The sequence below is a fragment of the Ylistrum balloti genome, unplaced genomic scaffold (genome assembly GCF_031769215.1).
Source record: "Ylistrum balloti isolate Yb309-2 unplaced genomic scaffold, AGI_CSIRO_Ybal_v1 Utg369772, whole genome shotgun sequence".
Lineage (NCBI taxonomy): Eukaryota > Metazoa > Mollusca > Bivalvia > Pectinida > Pectinidae > Ylistrum > Ylistrum balloti.
In genome coordinates, this window is record NW_026781965.1 from 3731185 (window position 1) to 3751495 (window position 20311).

Consider the following 20311-nt stretch of genomic DNA (forward strand, 5'->3'; position numbering starts at 1 on the left):
CAAATTCAGAAAAAAACAACTTTCGTTCGAAAATGTGAGAAATCGAAGTTTTTCAAATGTCTACAGATATGACACCATTAACTACCGCGTCGTTAAACAAGATAATTATGATTAAAATGTGATATTTATGTTTCATTGGTATACCTGCTGTCAATTTAGAATGTATTACTGGTATGCACATTGGTATACCGGCTGTCAATTTAGAATGTATTACTGGTATGCACATTGGTATACCGGCTGTCAATTTAGAATGTATTACTGGTATGCACATTGGTATACCGGCTGTCAATTTAGAATGTATTACTGGTATGCACATTGGTATACCGGCTGTCAATTTAGAATGTATTACTGGTATGCACATTGGTATACCGGCTGTCAATTTAGAATGTATTACTGGTATGCACATTGGTATACCGGCTGTCAATTTAGAATGTATTACTGGTATGCACATTGGTATACCGGCTGTCAATTTAGAATGTATTACTGGTATGCACATTGGTATACCGGCTGTCAATTTAGAATGTATTACTGGTATGCACATTGGTATACCGGCTGTCAATTTAGAATGTATTACTGGTATGCACATTGGTATACCGGCTGTCAATTTGGTATACCGGCTGTCAATTTAGAATGTATTACTGGTATGCACATTGGTATACCGGCTGTCAATTTAGAATGTATTACTGGTATGCACATTGGTATACCGGCTGTCAATTTAGAATGTATTACTGGTATGCACATTGGTATACCGGCTGTCAATTTAGAATGTATTACTGGTATGCACATTGGTATACCGGCTGTCAATTTAGAATGTATTACTGGTATGCACATTGGTATACCGGCTGTCAATTTAGAATGTATTACTGGTATGCACATTGGTATACCGGCTGTCAATTTAGAATGTATTACTGGTATGCACATTGGTATACCGGCTGTCAATTTAGAATGTATTACTGGTATGCACATTGGTATACCGGCTGTCAATTTAGAATGTATTACTGGTATGCACATTGGTATACCGGCTGTCAATTTAGAATGTATTACTGGTATGCACATTGGTATACCGGCTGTCAATTTAGAATGTATTACTGGTATGCACATTGGTATACCGGCTGTCAATTTAGAATGTATTACTGGTATGCACATTGGTATACCGGCTGTCAATTTAGAATGTATTACTGGTATGCACATTGGTATACCGGCTGTCAATTTAGAATGTATTACTGGTATGCACATTGGTATACCGGCTGTCAATTTAGAATGTATTACTGGTATGCACATTGGTATACCGGCTGTCAATTTAGAATGTATTACTGGTATGCACATTGGTATACCGGCTGTCAATTTAGAATGTATTACTGGTATGCACATTGGTATACCGGCTGTCAATTTAGAATGTATTACTGGTATGCACATTGGTATACCGGCTGTCAATTTAGAATGTATTACTGGTATGCACATTGGTATACCGGCTGTCAATTTAGAATGTATTACTGGTATGCACATTGGTATACCGGCTGTCAATTTAGAATGTATTACTGGTATGCACATTGGTATACCGGCTGTCAATTTAGAATGTATTACTGGTATGCACATTGGTATACCGGCTGTCAATTTAGAATGTATTACTGGTATGCACATTGGTATACCGGCTGTCAATTTAGAATGTATTACTGGTATGCACATTGGTATACCGGCTGTCAATTTAGAATGTATTACTGGTATGCACATTGGTATACCGGCTGTCAATTTAGAATGTATTACTGGTATGCACATTGGTATACCGGCTGTCAATTTAGAATGTATTACTGGTATGCACATTGGTATACCGGCTGTCAATTTAGAATGTATTACTGGTATGCACATTGGTATACCGGCTGTCAATTTAGAATGTATTACTGGTATGCACATTGGTATACCGGCTGTCAATTTAGAATGTATTACTGGTATGCACATTGGTATACCGGCTGTCAATTTAGAATGTATTACTGGTATGCACATTGGTATACCGGCTGTCAATTTAGAATGTATTACTGGTATGCTGTCAATTTAGAATGTATTATAAATTGTATACCGGCTGTCAATTTAGAATGTATTACTGGTATGCACATTGGTATACCGGCTGTCAATTTAGAATGTATTACTGGTATGCACATTGGTATACCGGCTGTCAATTTAGAATGTATTACTGGTATGCACATTGGTATACCGGCTGTCAATTTAGAATGTATTACTGGTATGCACATTGGTATACCGGCTGTCAATTTAGAATGTATTACTGGTATGCACATTGGTATACCGGCTGTCAATTTAGAATTACTGGTATGTACCGGCTGTCAATTTAGAATGTATTACTGGTATGCACATTGGTATACCGGCTGTCAATTTAGAATGTATTACTGGTATGCACATTGGTATACCGGCTGTCAATTTAGAATGTATTACTGGTATGCACATTGGTATACCGGCTGTCAATTTAGAATGTATTACTGGTATGCACATTGGTATACCGGCTGTCAATTTAGAATGTATTACTTGTATGCACATTGGTATACCGGCTGTCAATTTAGAATGTATTACTGGTATGCACATTGGTATACCGGCTGTCAATTTAGAATGTATTACTGGTATGCACATTGGTATACCGGCTGTCAATTTAGTAATGTATTACTGGTATGCACATTGGTATACCGGCTGTCAATTTAGAATGTATTACTGGTATGCACATTGGTATACCGGCTGTCAATTTAGAATGTATTACTGGTATGCACATTGGTATACCGGCTGTCAATTTAGAATGTATTACTGGTATGCACATTGGTATACCGGCTGTCAATTTAGAATGTATTACTGGTATGCACATTGGTATACCGGCTGTCAATTTAGAATGTATTACTGGTATGCACATTGGTATACCGGCTGTCAATTTAGAATGTATTACTGGTATGCACATTGGTATACCGGCTGTCAATTTAGAATGTATTACTGGTATGCACATTGGTATACCGGCTGTCAATTTAGAATGTATTACTGGTATGCACATTGGTATACCGGCTGTCAATTTAGAATGTATTACTGGTATGCACATTGGTATACCGGCTGTCAATTTAGAATGTATTACTGGTATGCACATTGGTATACCGGCTGTCAATTTAGAATGTATTACTGGTATGCACATTGGTATACCGGCTGTCAATTTAGAATGTATTACTGGTATGCACATTGGTATACCGGCTGTCAATTTAGAATGTATTACTGGTATGCACATTGGTATACCGGCTGTCAATTTAGAATGTATTACTGGTATGCACATTGGTATACCGGCTGTCAATTTAGAATGTATTACTGGTATGCACATTGGTATACCGGCTGTCAATTTAGAATGTATTACTGGTATGCACATTGGTATACCGGCTGTCAATTTAGAATGTATTACTGGTATGCACATTGGTATACCGGCTGTCAATTTAGAATGTATTACTGGTATGCACATTGGTATACCGGCTGTCAATTTAGAATGTATTACTGGTATGCACATTGGTATACCGGCTGTCAATTTAGAATGTATTACTGGTATGCACATTGGTATACCGGCTGTCAATTTAGAATGTATTACTGGTATGCACATTGGTATACCGGCTGTCAATTTAGAATGTATTACTGGTATGCACATTGGTATACCGGCTGTCAATTTAGAATGTATTACTGGTATGCACATTGGTATACCGGCTGTCAATTTAGAATGTATTACTGGTATGCACATTGGTATACCGGCTGTCCGGCTGTCATTGGTATAATTTAGAATGTATTACTGGTATGCACATTGGTATACCGGCTGTCAATTTAGAATGTATTACTGGTATGCACATTGGTATACCGGCTGTCAATTTAGAATGTATTACTGGTATGCACATTGGTATACCGGCTGTCAATTTAGAATGTATTACTGGTATGCCCATGGTACAATTGTATATGAAATGGTATTACTCGCACGTACTGTACGTGGTACAATTGTATATGAAATGGTATTACTCGCACGTGCTGTACGCGGTACAATTGTATATGAAATGGCAACGTGTTATATTTGTATATGAAATGGTATTACTCGCACGCGCTGTACGTGGTACATTTGTATATGAAATGGTATTTGTAATGTATTATGCGCACGTGATTCATGTATATAAGATGAGATATCAGTCCCTTTAGCTATATCGTGTACCTATACATAACCAGTTAATATCGGTAACAAATTATCGGTAAGTTTGCCTGATATGTATAGGAATAAATAGTTTAACATCTATACCATGCATATCAATTCGTTTCCGTAATTCTTTGACAACTTTCCTTTTATTTTGTACTAACGCTCCCAAATATCAGTTTAAATGACCTATATACGCTCTGCGTCCGTGGCCCGTCCTTCTGTAAACAATTTTTGTTATCGCTATTTCTTGAGAAGTTCTGAATGGATCTTTCTCAAATTGCATATGTAGTTTTCTTTTGGTTCCTAGTTATGCCCGTTTGATTTTGGGACTGATAAAAAAAACAAAATGACCGACAGCAACCGTCTTGGATTTTTCAATGAAGTAAGTTTCCTTTGACTTCTACTTGTGCCCATGTAATTTTGGGAATTATCAGAAAAACAAACTGACAAAAAGGCGGCCATCTTGGACTTTGAAAGTTTGTTATCGCTATTTCTTGAGAAGTGGAGAATGGCTCTTTCATAAATTTCATATGTAGGATCCCCTTTGTCCCTAGTTGTTCCCATTTGATTTTGTGTGTGATAAGAAAATGGCTGAGAGGCGGCCATCTTGTATTCTAATTTTGAAAAATTGTTATTGCTATTTCTTGAGAAACACTATATAGATCTTTCTCAAATTTCATGTATAAGTTCCTTTAGGTCCCTAGTTGTGTCTGTTTGAGGTAGGGACTGATCAGATAAGCAAAATGGCCGACAGGCAGCCATCTTGGATATTATCTAGTAAAGATTGTTATTGCTAATTCTTAAAGAGCCAGACCCACTCCTCGACCGATATTATTTTATATAATAAAAAAATCATGATTTTCTATTTTTCTCGGGTAGCAAAAGTTCTGACTAACCCTGTAATACCGCAATTTTAAAGTAAATCGCTACCATTCTAACGTAATAAAAAGTTTTAAAAAAGAATTCGAAACGACTCGGTGCTGATTCATAATTATGCGGGAAGTCCTGCCCTCTGACGCATGCGCAAAGAACTGTAAATAAATCTGCCGTCTTCCAACATGGCAGAAAGCGTCGAAGGAAGTGGGCCTCTTTGCAATTAATCGTAGTTTTTCTCGTAATATGCACGTTTTTGTGTCATATCTAAGCATTGAAAGATGTGATCAATACATACGTTAGATGATTTCCATTCAGGATATGTAGTGTATTGATTGCATTTATCGGTAAAATCTCTTTACTAGCGATGTCACATGGACGTACTACTCACCTCTTCCTACATTTTTGTTTTGGTTCTTACCGCGTCTGAACGTAGCACGTGACTTTTCCTCATCAATATTCATATCCTGGTGTTGATTAATGAGACTAATTCCGGCACTGATATCTCCGGTGGTACCCTTTCAATTTCAAGTTCGAAACTTTACACAAGTCTTTATTTATATATTATCTATTAGTATACAACATTTCCAGTCAATAAAATATGAAAATATATCTATAACGGAGTGGGTCTAACTCTTTAAGAAGTACTGATAGGATATATCTCATATTTCCATACGTATGTTCCATCTGGTCTCTCCTAGTGCTCGTTTGATTTTGGAAATGATCAGAAGAAAGAAAATGCTTTCAGGTGGCCATTTTGGATTTAGGCGATAAAGATGAGCATGGCTGTTTTTGCAAAGGAATGTTCAAATGTCTTATCATTAAGAGCAAAAACAGAGAAGAGAAGAGAAAAGAAGGGAAAAGTTATAGCTTTCAAAGAGCTTATAAAGATCAAACAATGTTTGGAGTCAAGATCCCTTTCTTATTTTATAAACGCCCCCGCTGTAAAATGACCACCCCGTCCTTGTCCGGAAAGCACCTAGCAACTTCATTCTTCGACAGATTTTGTTCAGACTTTATACAAAGGTCAATAATGAGTATACTTTGGACATCGTTGTGTTTTAGGGGCCCAATGTCAATGTCAAGGTCACCCTTGCTGTGTATACAGAATAATCAACTGATTTATATTAAACACTTAGCAACTTCATTCTATTATGAAAATGGATCAAATTTAACGCAACGACAAAGTACGAGTATACTTTGGACATTATTATGTTACATGGATTCAAGGTCAAAACCAAGGTCAGTAGTGCTTTACTTATAGATAATATCAACTAGTTCAATTTAAACACTTAGGACTTCATTCTTTCATCGATTTTGGTCAAATTTTATACAAAGATAAATTTTTGAATATCCTTCTTAAATGGTTGTGTTTCAGGGGGCAAATGTCACCCTTGCTTTATATCGTAAATCATCACCTGGTTCAACACTGAGTCTGATTTCACTTGGCGGCAGGTATATAATTATGTTTTACAAACATTTTCTAGGCTTTTAGCACACCATGGTCGGCTATTTAAATAGTCCAACGTCCGTGGTCCATGATGCGTCCGTACGTCCGTAAACATTCTTGTTATGGCTATTTCTTGAGAAGGACGAGATGGATCTCTCTCCAATTTCACATGTAGGTTTCCCTTGGTCCCTAGTTCTACCCATTTGATTTTGGGACTGATAAGAAAAACAAGATGGCTGACAGGCGGATATTTTGGATTTTGTTTTCTTAAGAATTTCGGGATAGATCTCTCTCAAATTTCATACGTAGGTTCCCCTTGGTTCCTTGATTTTGGGGCTAGGTTGGGGTTGGGATTTGGAACAACAACTATTGATTCAGTAAATTCTCATTTGCATAGCAATACCGTTATATCAACAGTCTTAAGGGCCCTGACTATCTAACCGCAGAATTAATTTTGTCTTGACAAAAAAAATCACGGCTAGTAAGAACCCTTTGGACTGTTATGTCGTGTGCCGTAAATGTCATTCAACGCCTAAATATTAAAACGTCGCTATTGTTGATATTGAAACGTTACACGGTCCACTCTGCGGATTACACGGTCCACTCTGCGTATTACACGGTCCACTCTGCGGATTACACCGTTCACTCTGCGGATCACACGGTCCACTCTGCGTATTACACGGTCCACTCTGCGGATTACACGGTCCACTCTGCGGATTACACCGTTCACTCTGCGGATTACACCGTTCACTCTGCGGATCACACGGTCCACTCTGCGTATTACACGGTCCACTCTGCGGATTACACCGTTCACTCTGCAGATTACACCGTTCACGCTGCTGATTACACCGTTCACTCTGCAGATTACACCGTTCACTCTGCTGATTACACCGTTCACTCTGCGGATTACACCGTTCACTCTGCAGATTACACCGTTCACTCTGCGGATTACACCGTTCACGCTGCTGATTACACCGTTCACTCTGCAGATTTCACCGTTCACTCTGCGGATAACACGGTCCACTCTGCGGATTAAACGGTCCACACTGCGGATTACACCGTTCACTCTGCGGATTACACCGTTCACGCTGCGGATTACACCGTTCACGCTGCTGATTACACCGTTCACGATGCAGATTACACCGTTCACTCTGCGGATTACACCGTTCACGCTGCGGATAACACGGTCCACTCTGCGGATTAAACGGTCCACACTGCGGATTACACCGTTCACTCTGCGGATTACACCGTTCACGCTGCGGATTACACCGTTCACGCTGCTGATTACACCGTTCACGATGCAGATTACACCGTTCACTCTGCGGATTACACCGTTCACGCTGCAGATTACACGGTCCACTCTGCGGATTACATCGTTCACTCTGCAGATTACACGGTCCACTCTGCGGATAACACCGTTCACGCTGCGGATTACATTGTCACTCTGCAGATTACACCGTTCACTCTACAAATTACACCGTTCACGCTGCGGATAACACGGTCCACTTTGCGGATTACACGGTCCACACTGCGGATTACACCGTTCACTCTGTGGATTACATTGTCACTCTGCAGATTACACCGTTCACTGTGTAGATTACACCGTTCACGCTGCAGATTACACCGTTCACTGCAGATTACACCGTTCACTCTGCGGATTACACGGTCCACTCTGCAGATTACACGGTCCACTTTATTGTTGTGGCAATTACACCGGCCGTAAATATAATAGAAAGACAGTTCAATGCCTATTTTATGGCATTAGAAGATTGTACTAATACACATACATTATAAGAACCTTTTAATGACTAGATATAGAAGGGCTAAACAACAAGTAAAACTGCAATATGGAGAAATACCTCTCGCATTACTTAACATAATTCCAGTGTTCATACTTCAATGTTTCAAATAAACCAAGAACTACGTGACCATTTCTGTCTGATCGGAGAAAAATAACAGTATTAAGTAATTTTTACTCCGCTGAAACTTTGCGCGCCTTCCCCAATCCCCACACACTTTAACAGAATGCCAATGTAATTTTATTTTCACCAAATTGTGATGATGTGGCTACCTAACTAGGAGTTCAAAAGAAGAAGGCGTGAAGACGCGCCAATAGGGATGATAAAGGAGTTTGAATGTTTGGCTGTATGTACTTGTTTCTGGTCCGAGCGGAATAATAGAAAAATGTTCTTCATTGACAAGAAACGAGTATGCTTAGATTGACGATGATAATCCCTTGGTCATGGTAATAAAAATACGTATATTACTAGTGAACGGCGTATCTTCAATGTGAGGGAACAAAACAGTTCATTTAGAAATTGAACTGTCATAGTCGGAAGTACGTCATCAATCGTTAACAGTGTATATAGTTATGTATTTCCGATAAGTAAATGTAGGTCATGGCGCCAGGTAATCCTGTTGACGTACATCACATCATCGATGCCATCTATCGGCGTAGTGGTAGATATAAACTTCCATGTGCTATAGAACAGGAAGTGCCTGCAGGCCAGTACGCTTTTCTCTGTCGTTCATTAGCACAGAGGTTCCATACTCTCTCTCTCTTTTACCGAAAATCGATATCACCTTTCGCAGATTCTTGACAGATTTATTGGTAATGCTTGGTGTACGAGGGACGGCCACCTGAGCTGACCATTCCTACCCTCGAGAATCTCTCGTGTCAAGTGTATTGATGACGTCATGGACTCGATGTTAACAACCATTCGGGCGCCAAATGCCCATTACCACCAAAGTAATGTTGTAGGGGGTATATCGTGCTGTGTTGATAAATATCTTTCATTATCGTCGCCATGATGAGAAAAATTGTGTTCCCTATAAATGCTGTTTTATGTGTATATTGTTAGCTGACGATACTGGACTGTCAGATTAATACCACAATGTGTTTTAGCTCACCATCGTCAGATAGTTGGGTTGTTCAAATGGCCTTTCGTCCTGGTTACTGCTGTTTCTTAGGAAGTACATGAGAACTTCATTTGTAGGTTCCCTATGGCCCCTAGTTGTGCCCTTTCAATTTTGTATTCGAACAGTGGAACAGAATCGCCGACAGGCGACCATCTTGGATTTCGGCAGTCGAAGTTTGTTGTCGCAATTTCAAGAGAAATATAGGGAGGGGTAATTCTCAGACTTAAAATGTATGTTCTCTGTGGTCCCTAGTTGTATCCATTTAATTTCGTCTCAGCTCAGAAAACAAAATAGCTGGCCGGAGACCATCTCGAATTTGGATAGTTGATCTTTGATATCGCTTTTTCGTATATGCTCATTCTTAGATCCCTTTGAGATCTTTTATCCGAAATAAGGGGTCCTTTGTGCGATATGAGGGGTCCTTTGTGCGATATGAGGGATCCTTTGTGCGATATGAGGGATCCTTTGTCCGGTATAAGGGATTCTTTGGCCGATATAAGGGATTAATTGTCCGATATAAGGGACCCTTTTTGCGATATGAGGGGTCATTTGTCCGACATACGGGATCCTTTGGCCGATATAAAGGATTCTTAGTGTGATATAAGGGATCATTTGGCCGATATAAAGGATTCTTAGTGTGATATAAGGGATCATTTGGCCGATATAAAGGATTCTTAGTGTGATATAAGGGATCATTTGGCCGATATAAGGGATCCTTTGTCCGATATAAAGGGTCCTTTTTCCGATATATGGGATTCTTTGGCCGATATAAGGGATTCTTAGTGTGATATAAGGGATCATTTGGCCGATATAAGGGATTCTTAGTGTGATATAAGGGATCATTTGGCCGATATAAGGGATTCTTTGGCCGATATGAGGGATCATTTGGCCGATATAAGGGATCGTTTGGCCGATATATGGGATTCTTTGTTCGATACAAGGGACCCTTTGTTCGATAAAAGGGATTCTTTGTTCGATACAAGGGACCCTTTATTCGATAAAAGGGACCCTTTGGCCAATATAAGGGATCCTTTGGCCGATATAAGGGATTCTTTGTTCAATATAAAGGACCATTTGTCCGAAATAAGGGATTCTCAGTGTGATATAAGGGATCATTTGGCCAATATAAGGGATCCTTTTACCAATATAAGGGATTCTGTGTTCGATATAAGGGACCATTTGTCTGAAATAAGGGATTCTCAGTGTGATATAAGGGATCTTTTTGCCGATATAAGGGATTCTTTGGCCGATATAAGGGATTCTTTGTTCGATATAAGGGATCTTTTGTGCGATATGAGGGATCATTTGTCCGATATAAGGAATCCTTTGGCCGATATAAGGGATTCTTTGTGCGTTATAAGGGATCATTTGTCCGATATAAGGAATCCTTTGGCCGATATAAGGGATCCTTTGTGCGATATAATGGTTCATTTTGCCGAAATAAGGGATTTTTTATGCGATATGAGTGATCCTTTGGTTGATATAAGGGATCCTTGGCCGATCTAGGTTTTAAACCAACATTACAGCATGCCTTATCAAGACAATGTGCCTCAATTCTCACCACCCCTCCTGTTCGGATATTGTGTCTCAATAATCAGTACAGAATCAGCACAATTCCCACCCCTTAAGTCCGGGCATTGTGTCTCAATAATCAGTACAGAACACAAAACTATTATAACAGCATCGACACAATTATCACCCCTCTAGTATCTACGCCTTTATCATCCCTCTAGTCAGGATATTGTGTCTCAATAATCAGTACAGAATCAGCCCAATCACCACCCCTTAAGTCCGGGCATTGTGTCTCAATAATCAGTACAGAATCAGCACAATCACCACCCCAGAAGTCCGGGCATTGTGTCTCAATATTCAGTACAGAATCAGCACAATCACCACCCCTCTTGTTCGGATATTGTGTCTCAATAATCAGTACAGAATCAGCACAATCACCACCCCTCTTGTTCGGATATTGTGTCTCAATTTTTTGCACAGTCTCAGCACAATTATCATCACTTTAATCCGGATATTGTGCTTCAACAGATACAGCACAATCACCACGTTTCTAATCCGAACATTGTGCCTCAGTTTTTAGTACAAACTTTATCACTATAACCTCTCTAATCCGGATATTTTGCTTTAATTGTCAGCACAATATTATCACTATTAACTGTCTAACCATGGAAGTATGAACACTAGAAAGAAAACGTTTCTGTTTCGTACTAGTTCTACAGTGTTTAGCACCATTGATTGCAAACAACGAAAATATACTAAAAGGATAAAGAAACGCAGGGTGAACTTTAAACCAGAAATTAAGTATGATATCGGGCTTCATTTAAAACGAAATTTTGTATACTTACAGATAAATTAAAGCTTAAAAATTTCCAAAGTCTGTATTTTGCATCTGACAATTGGTTTAGAGGTACTAACGATTAAATTGAATGGACCCATAGGATTTTGAAATTGAAATTGAACTGAGTCATCAATATCTTGTGTGTCCGCCGTTTGCTGTGGTCACGGCCCTTATTCTTCTGGTCATAGAGTTCATGAGAGCGTTAATCCGTCTTATGGGGATGTTGTCCCACTCTTCAATCAGAGCTCTGGTCAGGGGGAGGCTGGCGCTTTCGAACCTGTCTATCCAACTGGTCCCAAAGATGCTCGATCGGGGACAAATCAGGGCTATATGGCGGCCAATCTAGTGGTTGAATGTTGTTGTTGGCCAGAAAGACTTGGCAAATCCTTGCTACGTGGGGGCCTAGCATTATCTTGCTGGAGGGTTAGATTATGCTGCTGTAAGAAAGGGATAACATGGGGTCGGAGGATCACATCTCTATACTTAGCTGCTGTTAAATTGCCATCAATAACAACCAATCGTGATTTTAACCCGTGTGAGATTCCTCCCCACACCATTACTGAATCGCCCCCAAACCTATCCCTCTCTACAACGCAAGCGTCCGTAAAACGTTCGCCACGACGTCGGTAGACACGTTGACGGCCGTCAGATCGATAAAGATAGAATCGAGACCCGTCCGTGAAGAAAACTTGTCTCCACTGCCTCAGTGGAAACCGTCGTGGAGCATTGTGCAGCGACCCAGGCCATACGACGCTGACGTCGAGCAGGGGTAAGGTGTGGACCTACGTAGGGGCGACGTGCTCTTACACCAACTTCTCGTAATCGATTCCTTACAGTTTTTGAACTTATAGGACGCCCATGATTTCCACTCTCAACGGCAGTAAGGCGCCGATTACGCACATGAGAGACGACGATATAGCGATCCTGACGTCGTGACGTTACGCGCGGACGTCCTGACCTAGGTCGATCGGCCAATCGTCCAGTTTCCCGAAGACGTCTTACAAGACGTTCTATGGTGGAAACATTAACACCAAAGTGCCTAGCAACCTGATTTTGCAGCTGTCCTTGCATCAGCATCTGAATGGCCTGACCCCTCTGAACTTCTGTGAGTCGTGCCATTCTTAAAACGAATCAAATTCTCAATTGATTTTAGGGAAGCAGTTGGTCTGTATAAAGACTAACGAAGAGTGACTTGACCAACGCTGCATGAGACCAGAAAAACGCGGTGCACGAGATTCTTGTTTTTTCCTTCCTCCATCTACCAGAACTGCGCACTGTACCGTGACTAAATTTTCGATACATGACAAGATGTAATATGACCTAATTACTCAATCCACAAAGTTTCACTTTATTTGGAGAACGCGTTTTCAAAATATCGGAATAAATATTACCCTGCGTTTCTTTATCCTTTCAGTATATAACCATTTTTTTAATCCGGACAAAGTACACATGGTGACCTTACCATTAATCTGAACATTGTATACAATATGTTGTTACCATTACATTATACAATATTCAATACAAACTTACTATTCGTTCATATTGATATCCGCACCACCATCCGACCAATTGATTTTGACTAATAAAATTATCTAGTAAAATGTATGCCAAATGATTAAGTCAGCTTATATCAATTTGACCTTTGTAATTTGAGGGGGCTGTAGTCAGCAGTGATTAGTTATAGGGGCTTGTCCTTTGGGGGACAAACAGCCGCGGCGGCACATGTTTTATTTTTTTTATTTTTTTATCTTCTAATGAAATAACAAGTCATTTGAGACAAAGTGAACAATCCGCGTTAATCGGATATTTCTGTCTCTGTTGTAGTCGCAGATGTGCGCCCAAAAGATTGTCGAGTATGTCTGCTGTCAAGATGGTGGCTGTTGTGAGTGTTGTCTAAACGGAAAGAAGCAGAAGCTCACTAAATCTGACATACAGCACTCCTTTCGACATTCCAACTCGAGGCTCGATTCCACCAGTTCTTACGCCGAGAGCTACAGAAGTTTCCGGGATCGTGTGGAGTCTGATTCTGCGACTTCTCGAACGGACTCAGTGTCGTCTGCCTCTCAGATTAGTGGTGATTATCGAAAGGGTATGAACACACCCATTATTGATATGAAACCAATCGAATTTTGGGCGGCAAACAGAGAAAGTGTTCAACCACGTCAAGGTAGACGACGGCTCCCAAGCGAAACGGAAATTAGCATCGAAAACTTTCAGAGAGATTTGTATGAGGTGGATGAAGACAGTGAGCCGTGTCTAACTGACGAGGAAAAACTTGCCAAATTTCAGCTGGGCCAAATACATATTGGTCTACAATACGAAGTATCCACAAAAGTTCTGGTCGTCAAGGTGATCGAATCTAAGGACTTGCCGCCGCCATATTGTTTAGATGAAAACAAACAAGACCTGGCCCACTCAAATCCTTACTGTAAAGTTTGCCTTTTGCCGGATCAGAAAAATTCACAACAAACTTCCGTTCAACGTAAAACTCAGAGCCCGACATGGAACGAATACTTCATGTTTGAGATACCCTTTCATGAAGCCCAGATGCGGACACTTGAGATTCTTATCAAAGATTTCGACCGATTTTCACGGCATTGTATCATTGGGCAGGTATATCTGCCTCTTGCCAACATAAACCTCATCAAGGGAGGTCACATGTGGAAACCGTTGATGCCCAGCACTAAGGTAACCAAACTTATAATTTAAATCTGATACCCTACAATAGGGTAACCAAACTGATACACAGAATTGTGATAATCAAAATTTTACTAATATGTTTGAAACCAAGCACTAAGGTAACGAAACTTATACTATAGATCTGATACCTTACAATAGGGTAACCAAACTTCTTACAATAGGTCTGATACACAGAATTGTGGTAATCAAAATTATCCTAATATGTTTGCGATCAAGCACGAAGGTAACCAAACTTCGTACATATCTGATATTGGCAGTAAGGTAAAATAATCTGAGAGATGGCTGTGTTGGCGGTATGTTATAGTGAGAGATGACTGTGTTGGCGGTATGTTATAGTGAGAGATGACTGTGTTGGCGGTATGTTATAGTGAGAGATGGCTGTGTTGGCGGTATGTTATAGTGAGAGATGGCTGTGTTGGTGGTATGTTGTGAGAGATGACTGTGTTGGCGGTATGTTGTGAGAGATGGCTGAGTTGGTGGTATGTTATAGTGAGAGATGGCTGTGTTGGTGGTATGTTGTGAGAGATGACGGTGTTGGTGGTATGTTGTGAGAGATGACTGTGTTGGCGGTATGTTATAGTGAGAGATGACTGTGTTGGTGGTATGTTGTGAGAGATGACTGTGTTGGTGGTATGTTGTGAGAGATGACTGTGTTGGTGGTATGTTGTGAGAGATGACTGTGTTGGTGGTATGTTGTGAGAGATGACGGTGTTGGTGGTATGTTGTGAGAGATGACGGTGTTGGTGGTATGTTATAGTGACAGATGGCTGTGTTGGTGGTATGTTGTGAGAGATGACTGTGTTGGTGGTATGTTGTGAGAGATGACGGTGTTGGTGGTATGTTGTGAGAGATGGCTGTGTTGGCGGTATGTTATAGTGAGAGATGACTGTGTTGGCGGTATGTTGCAGTGAGAGATGACTGTGTAGGCGGTATGTTATAGTGAGAGATGACTGTGTTGGTGGTATGTTATAGTAAGAGATGACTGTGTTGGTGGTATGTTATAGTGAGAGATGACTGTGTTGGCGGTATGTTATAGTGAGAGATGGCTGTGTTGGTGGTATGTTGTGAGAGATGACTGTGTTGGTGGTATGTTGTGAGAGATGACGGTGTTGGTGGTATGTTATAGTGACAGATGGCTGTGTTGGTGGTATGTTGTGAGAGATGACGGTGTTGGTGGTATGTTGTGAGAGATGACTGTGTTGGTGGTATGTTGTGAGAGATGACGGTGTTGGTGGTATGTTATAGTGACAGATGGCTGTGTTGGTGGTATGTTGTGAGAGATGACTGTGTTGGTGGTATGTTGTGAGAGATGACGGTGTTGGTGGTATGTTGTGAGAGATGGCTGTGTTGGCGGTATGTTATAGTGAGAGGTGGCTGTGTTGGCGGTATGTTATAATGAGAGATGACGGTGTTGGCGGTATGTTGCAGTGAGAGATGACTGTGTAGGCGGTATGTTATAGTGAGAGATGATTGTGTTGGTGGTATGTTATAGTGAGAGATGGCTGTGTTGGCGGTATGTTATAGTGAGAGATGGCTGTGTTGGTGGTATGTTGTGAGAGATGACTGTGTTGGTGGTATGTTGTGAGAGATGACGGTGTTGGTGGTATGTTATAGTGACAGATGGCTGTGTTGGTGGTATGTTGTGAGAGATGACTGTGTTGGTGGTATGTTGTGAGAGATGACGGTGTTGGTGGTATGTTGTGAGAGATGGCTGTGTTGGTGGTATGTTATAGTGAGAGATGACTGTGTTGGTGGTATGTTATAGTGAGAGATGGCTGTGTTGGTGGTATGTTATAGTGAGAGATGGCTGTGTTGGCGGTATGTTATAGTGAGAGATGACTGTGTTGGTGGTATGTTATAGTGAGAGATGGCTGTGTTGGTGGTATGTTGTGAGAGATGGCTGTGTTGGTGGTATGTTGCAGTGAGAGATGACTGTGTTGGTGGTATGTTATAGTGAGAGATGGCTGTGTTGGTGGTATGTTATAGTGACAGATGACTGTGTTGGTGGTATGTTATAGTGAGAGATGGCTGTGTTGCAATGTTATAGAGAGAGATGGCTGTGTTGGTGGTATGTTGTGAGAGATGACTGTGTTGGCGGTATGTTATAGTGAGAGATGGCTGTGTTGGCGGTATGTTGTGAGAGATGACTGTGTTGGTGGTATGTTATAGTGAGAGATGGCTGTGTTGGCGGTATGTTATAGTGAGAGATGACTGTGTTGGTGGTATGTTGCAGTGAGAGATGACTGTGTTGGTGGTATGTTATAGTGAGAGATGGCTGTGTTGGTGGTATGTTATAGTGAGAGATGACTGTGTTGGTGGTATGTTATAGTGAGAGATGGCTGTGTTGCAATGTTATAGAGAGAGATAGCGGTGTTGGTGGTATGTTGTGAGAGATGACTGTGTTGGTGGTATGTTATAGTGACAGATGGCTGTGTTGGTGGTATGTTATAGTGAGAGATGGCTGTATTGGTGGTATGTTGTGAGAGATGGCTGTGTTGGTGGTATGTTATAGTGAGAGATGACTGTGTTAGCGATATGTTATAGTGAAAGATGATTGTGTTGGTGGTATGTTATAGTGAAAGATGATTGTGTTGGTGGTATGTTGTGAGAGATGGCTGTGTTGGTGGTATGTTATAGTGAGAGATGGCTGTGTTGGTGGTATGTTGTGAGAGATGACTGTGTTGGCGGTATGTTATAGTGAGAGATGACGGTGTTGGTGGTATGTTGTGAGAGATGACTGTGTTGGTGGTATGTTATAGTGAGAGATGACTGTGTTGGTGGTATGTTGTGAGAGATGATTGTGTTGGTGGTATGTTATAGTGAAAGATGATTGTGTTGGTGGTATGTTGTGAGAGATGGCTGTGTTGGTGGTATGTTATAGTGAGAGATGGCTGTGTTGGCGGTATGTTATAGTGAGAGATGACGGTGTTGGTGGTATGTTGTGAGAGATGGCTGTGTTGGTGGTATGTTATAGTGAGAGATGGCTGTGTTGGCGGTATGTTGTGAGAGATGACTGTGTTGGTGGTATGTTATAGTGAGAGATGTCTGTGTTGGTGGTATGTTGCAGTGAGAGATGGCTGTGTTGGTGGTATGTTATAGTGAAAGATGATTGTGTTGGTGGTATGCTATAGTGAGAGATGTCTGTGTTGGTGGTATGTTGCAGTGAGAGATGACTGTGTTGGTGGTATGTTATAGTGAGAGATGGCTGTGTTGGTGGTATGTTATAGTGACAGATGACTGTGTTGGTGGTATGTTATAGTGAGAGATGGCTGTGTTGGTGGTATGTTATAGTGAGAGATGGCTGTGTTGCAATGTTATAGAGAGAGATGGCGGTGTTGGTGGTATGTTGTGAGAGATGACTGTGTTGGTGGTATGTTATAGTGACAGATGGCTGTGTTGGTGGTATGTTAGAGTGAGTGTAATAGTAACTGATGTGTTGACGGGATGTTTGGATTGGATTGTAATGGTAACTGATGTGTTGACAGGATGTTTTAATTGAAGTGTTATGGTAACTAATGTGTTGACGGGATGTGTTGATTTGATTGTAATGGTACATAATGTGTTGACGGGATGTTTGGATTGGAGTGTGATGGTAACCGATGTGTTGACGGGATGTTTGGATTGGAGTGAAATAGTAACTGATGTGTTGACGGGATGTTTGGATTGGAGTGAAATAGTAACTGATGTGTTGACGGGATGTTTGGATTGGAGTGAAATGGTAACTGATGTGTTGATGGGATGTTTGGATTGGAGTGTAATGGTAACTGATGTGTTGACGGGATGTTTTAATGAAGTGTTATGGTAACTAATGTGTTGATGGGATGTGTTGATTTGATTGTAATGGTACATAATGTGTTGACGTGATGTTTTGATTGGAGTAATGGTAATTGATGTGTTGATGGGATGTTTGGATTGGAGTGTAATGGTAACTGATGTGTTGACGGGATGTTTGGATTGGAGTGAAATAGTAACTGATGTGTTGACGGGATGTTTGGATTGGAGTGAAATGGTAACTGATGTGTTGATGGGATGTTTGGATTGGAGTGTAATGGTAACTGATGTGTTGACGGGATGTTTTAATGAAGTGTTATGGTAACTAATGTGTTGATGGGATGTGTTGATTTGATTGTAATGGTACATAATGTGTTGACGTGATGTTTTGATTGGAGTAATGGTAATTGATGTGTTGATGGGATGTTTTGATTGGAGTGTAATGGTAATTGATGTGTTGATGGGGTATTTTGTAGGAGCGACAAGATCTCGGAGAGATTCTACTTTCCCTTAACTACCTACCAAGTGCAGGACGTTTGAACATTGACGTCATCAAGGCAAAACAACTCCTACAGACAGACATGATCGGGGGATCAGGTAATATGTTTTTACAAGTCGGCTTATTCACTTTTCATCCAAAGGCAGCATAGGTAATTCGGGTAGTTAGCACCGGTCATCAAGTTTCGGCAGTGCTTGTAGTTGACTTATCAAGCATTAACTTTGCAAAATGTTTTGTGTTCCAGGTAACCTACTGATTTATGCGTTTAAATGTTCGGTTAAAAGTCGTTTCAGGACTATCCAGTTCACGGTGAAGTACCTGGGTTTGTCAGACCATAATTTTACCTTCGCTTCTGGCTACATACGAGATTATATGAATTATGCATGTAGACATTTGAATACACCTTTATATGACACTGGGCGGAAGCTGGGCTACACTAGTGATCAATATTCTGAAGAGGCCATCACAAATACGCTGACACAAGTCTGATTATAACTTCATGATATCAACAAAATTCATTCAGTGACGATTTTACTGACTTTGTGATCGTTATATATAACGCGCTGTATTTATACTTGCAGATCCATTCGTTAAAGTGACAATGGTGCATTTCGAGAAACCAATAAAGACAAAGAAAACCACATGCAAGAAAAATACCATTGATCCTGTTTTCAACGAGTCGGTAAGCTTCAATGTGACGCCACAACAGTTGGAGAACACCAGTATCGTGATTACGGTGTGGGACTATAACTCCAAAAGTCGAGATGATTTTGTAGGCCGTGTAGTGATCGGCAAATACGGAACGGGACCGCACGAGTTCACCCATTGGAACCGGATGTTGAACTCACACAGATCACCGGTTGCTCAGTGGCACTCGTTACGAACGCGTCAGGAATGCGACCAGGTCTCCCCGGCATCCATAGCTGTGCCATGATGACAGTTTTCCTAGAAACAGAAATCCCACCGGCACGAACTTACTGCAGGCCAGGTTACAGCCACAAACGAGCAAATCTTGCTTGTGCTCCATCTAAACACTGCTAACAAAGCGACGAGCACCAGCCAATGCAATTTAACCAGGACTTTTGAAGTCGTAAACAATAACATTAAATGTTACTGCGTACCAGTGGACACGTAACACTACACCTGTTATTGGACATCTGGACATTGTTGGTTTTATTGATTTCATTGACCGGTAGAATACATAGATTTTAATGAAACTATATTGTATGCGGTAAACCTTATTTCAGGATATACATTAAATGTTTCTAATAAAAAAAATCGATTTTATTAAGGAGGAAGTGATCAATGAAAAATCACAAATATAAAACAGGATTAATTTAGGTAATGACACAAACGTTATACTTTGTATAAAAAAATAGGGTAAACATTTCAGTATGTCTCAGCGTTGTTAAACGACAAAAATGATCGTGTTATTTCAGTCAGGAACGTATAGATACATCCCTATTACAATCAATTCCAGAACCAGAAGTTTCTTATATTTGGTTATTTTACATGTATATCAAAATCAGTATATTTGTATTTTCATGC

General features: G+C 40.5%; 1 protein-coding gene across 1 annotated transcript; it reads left to right on the forward strand.

Moving 5' to 3' along the window:
* Nucleotides 1-8642: 8642 nt before the first annotated feature.
* LOC132544006 (synaptotagmin-17-like) lies at nucleotides 8643-19697 on the forward strand. The gene is made up of 5 exons (XM_060207565.1): nucleotides 8643-8661; nucleotides 8857-8885; nucleotides 13618-14481; nucleotides 18741-18861; nucleotides 19345-19697. Exons 1-5 carry the CDS (start codon nucleotides 8643-8645, stop codon nucleotides 19695-19697), a joined length of 1386 nt encoding a protein of 461 aa, XP_060063548.1.
* The last annotated feature ends 614 nt before the right edge of the window (nucleotides 19698-20311 follow it).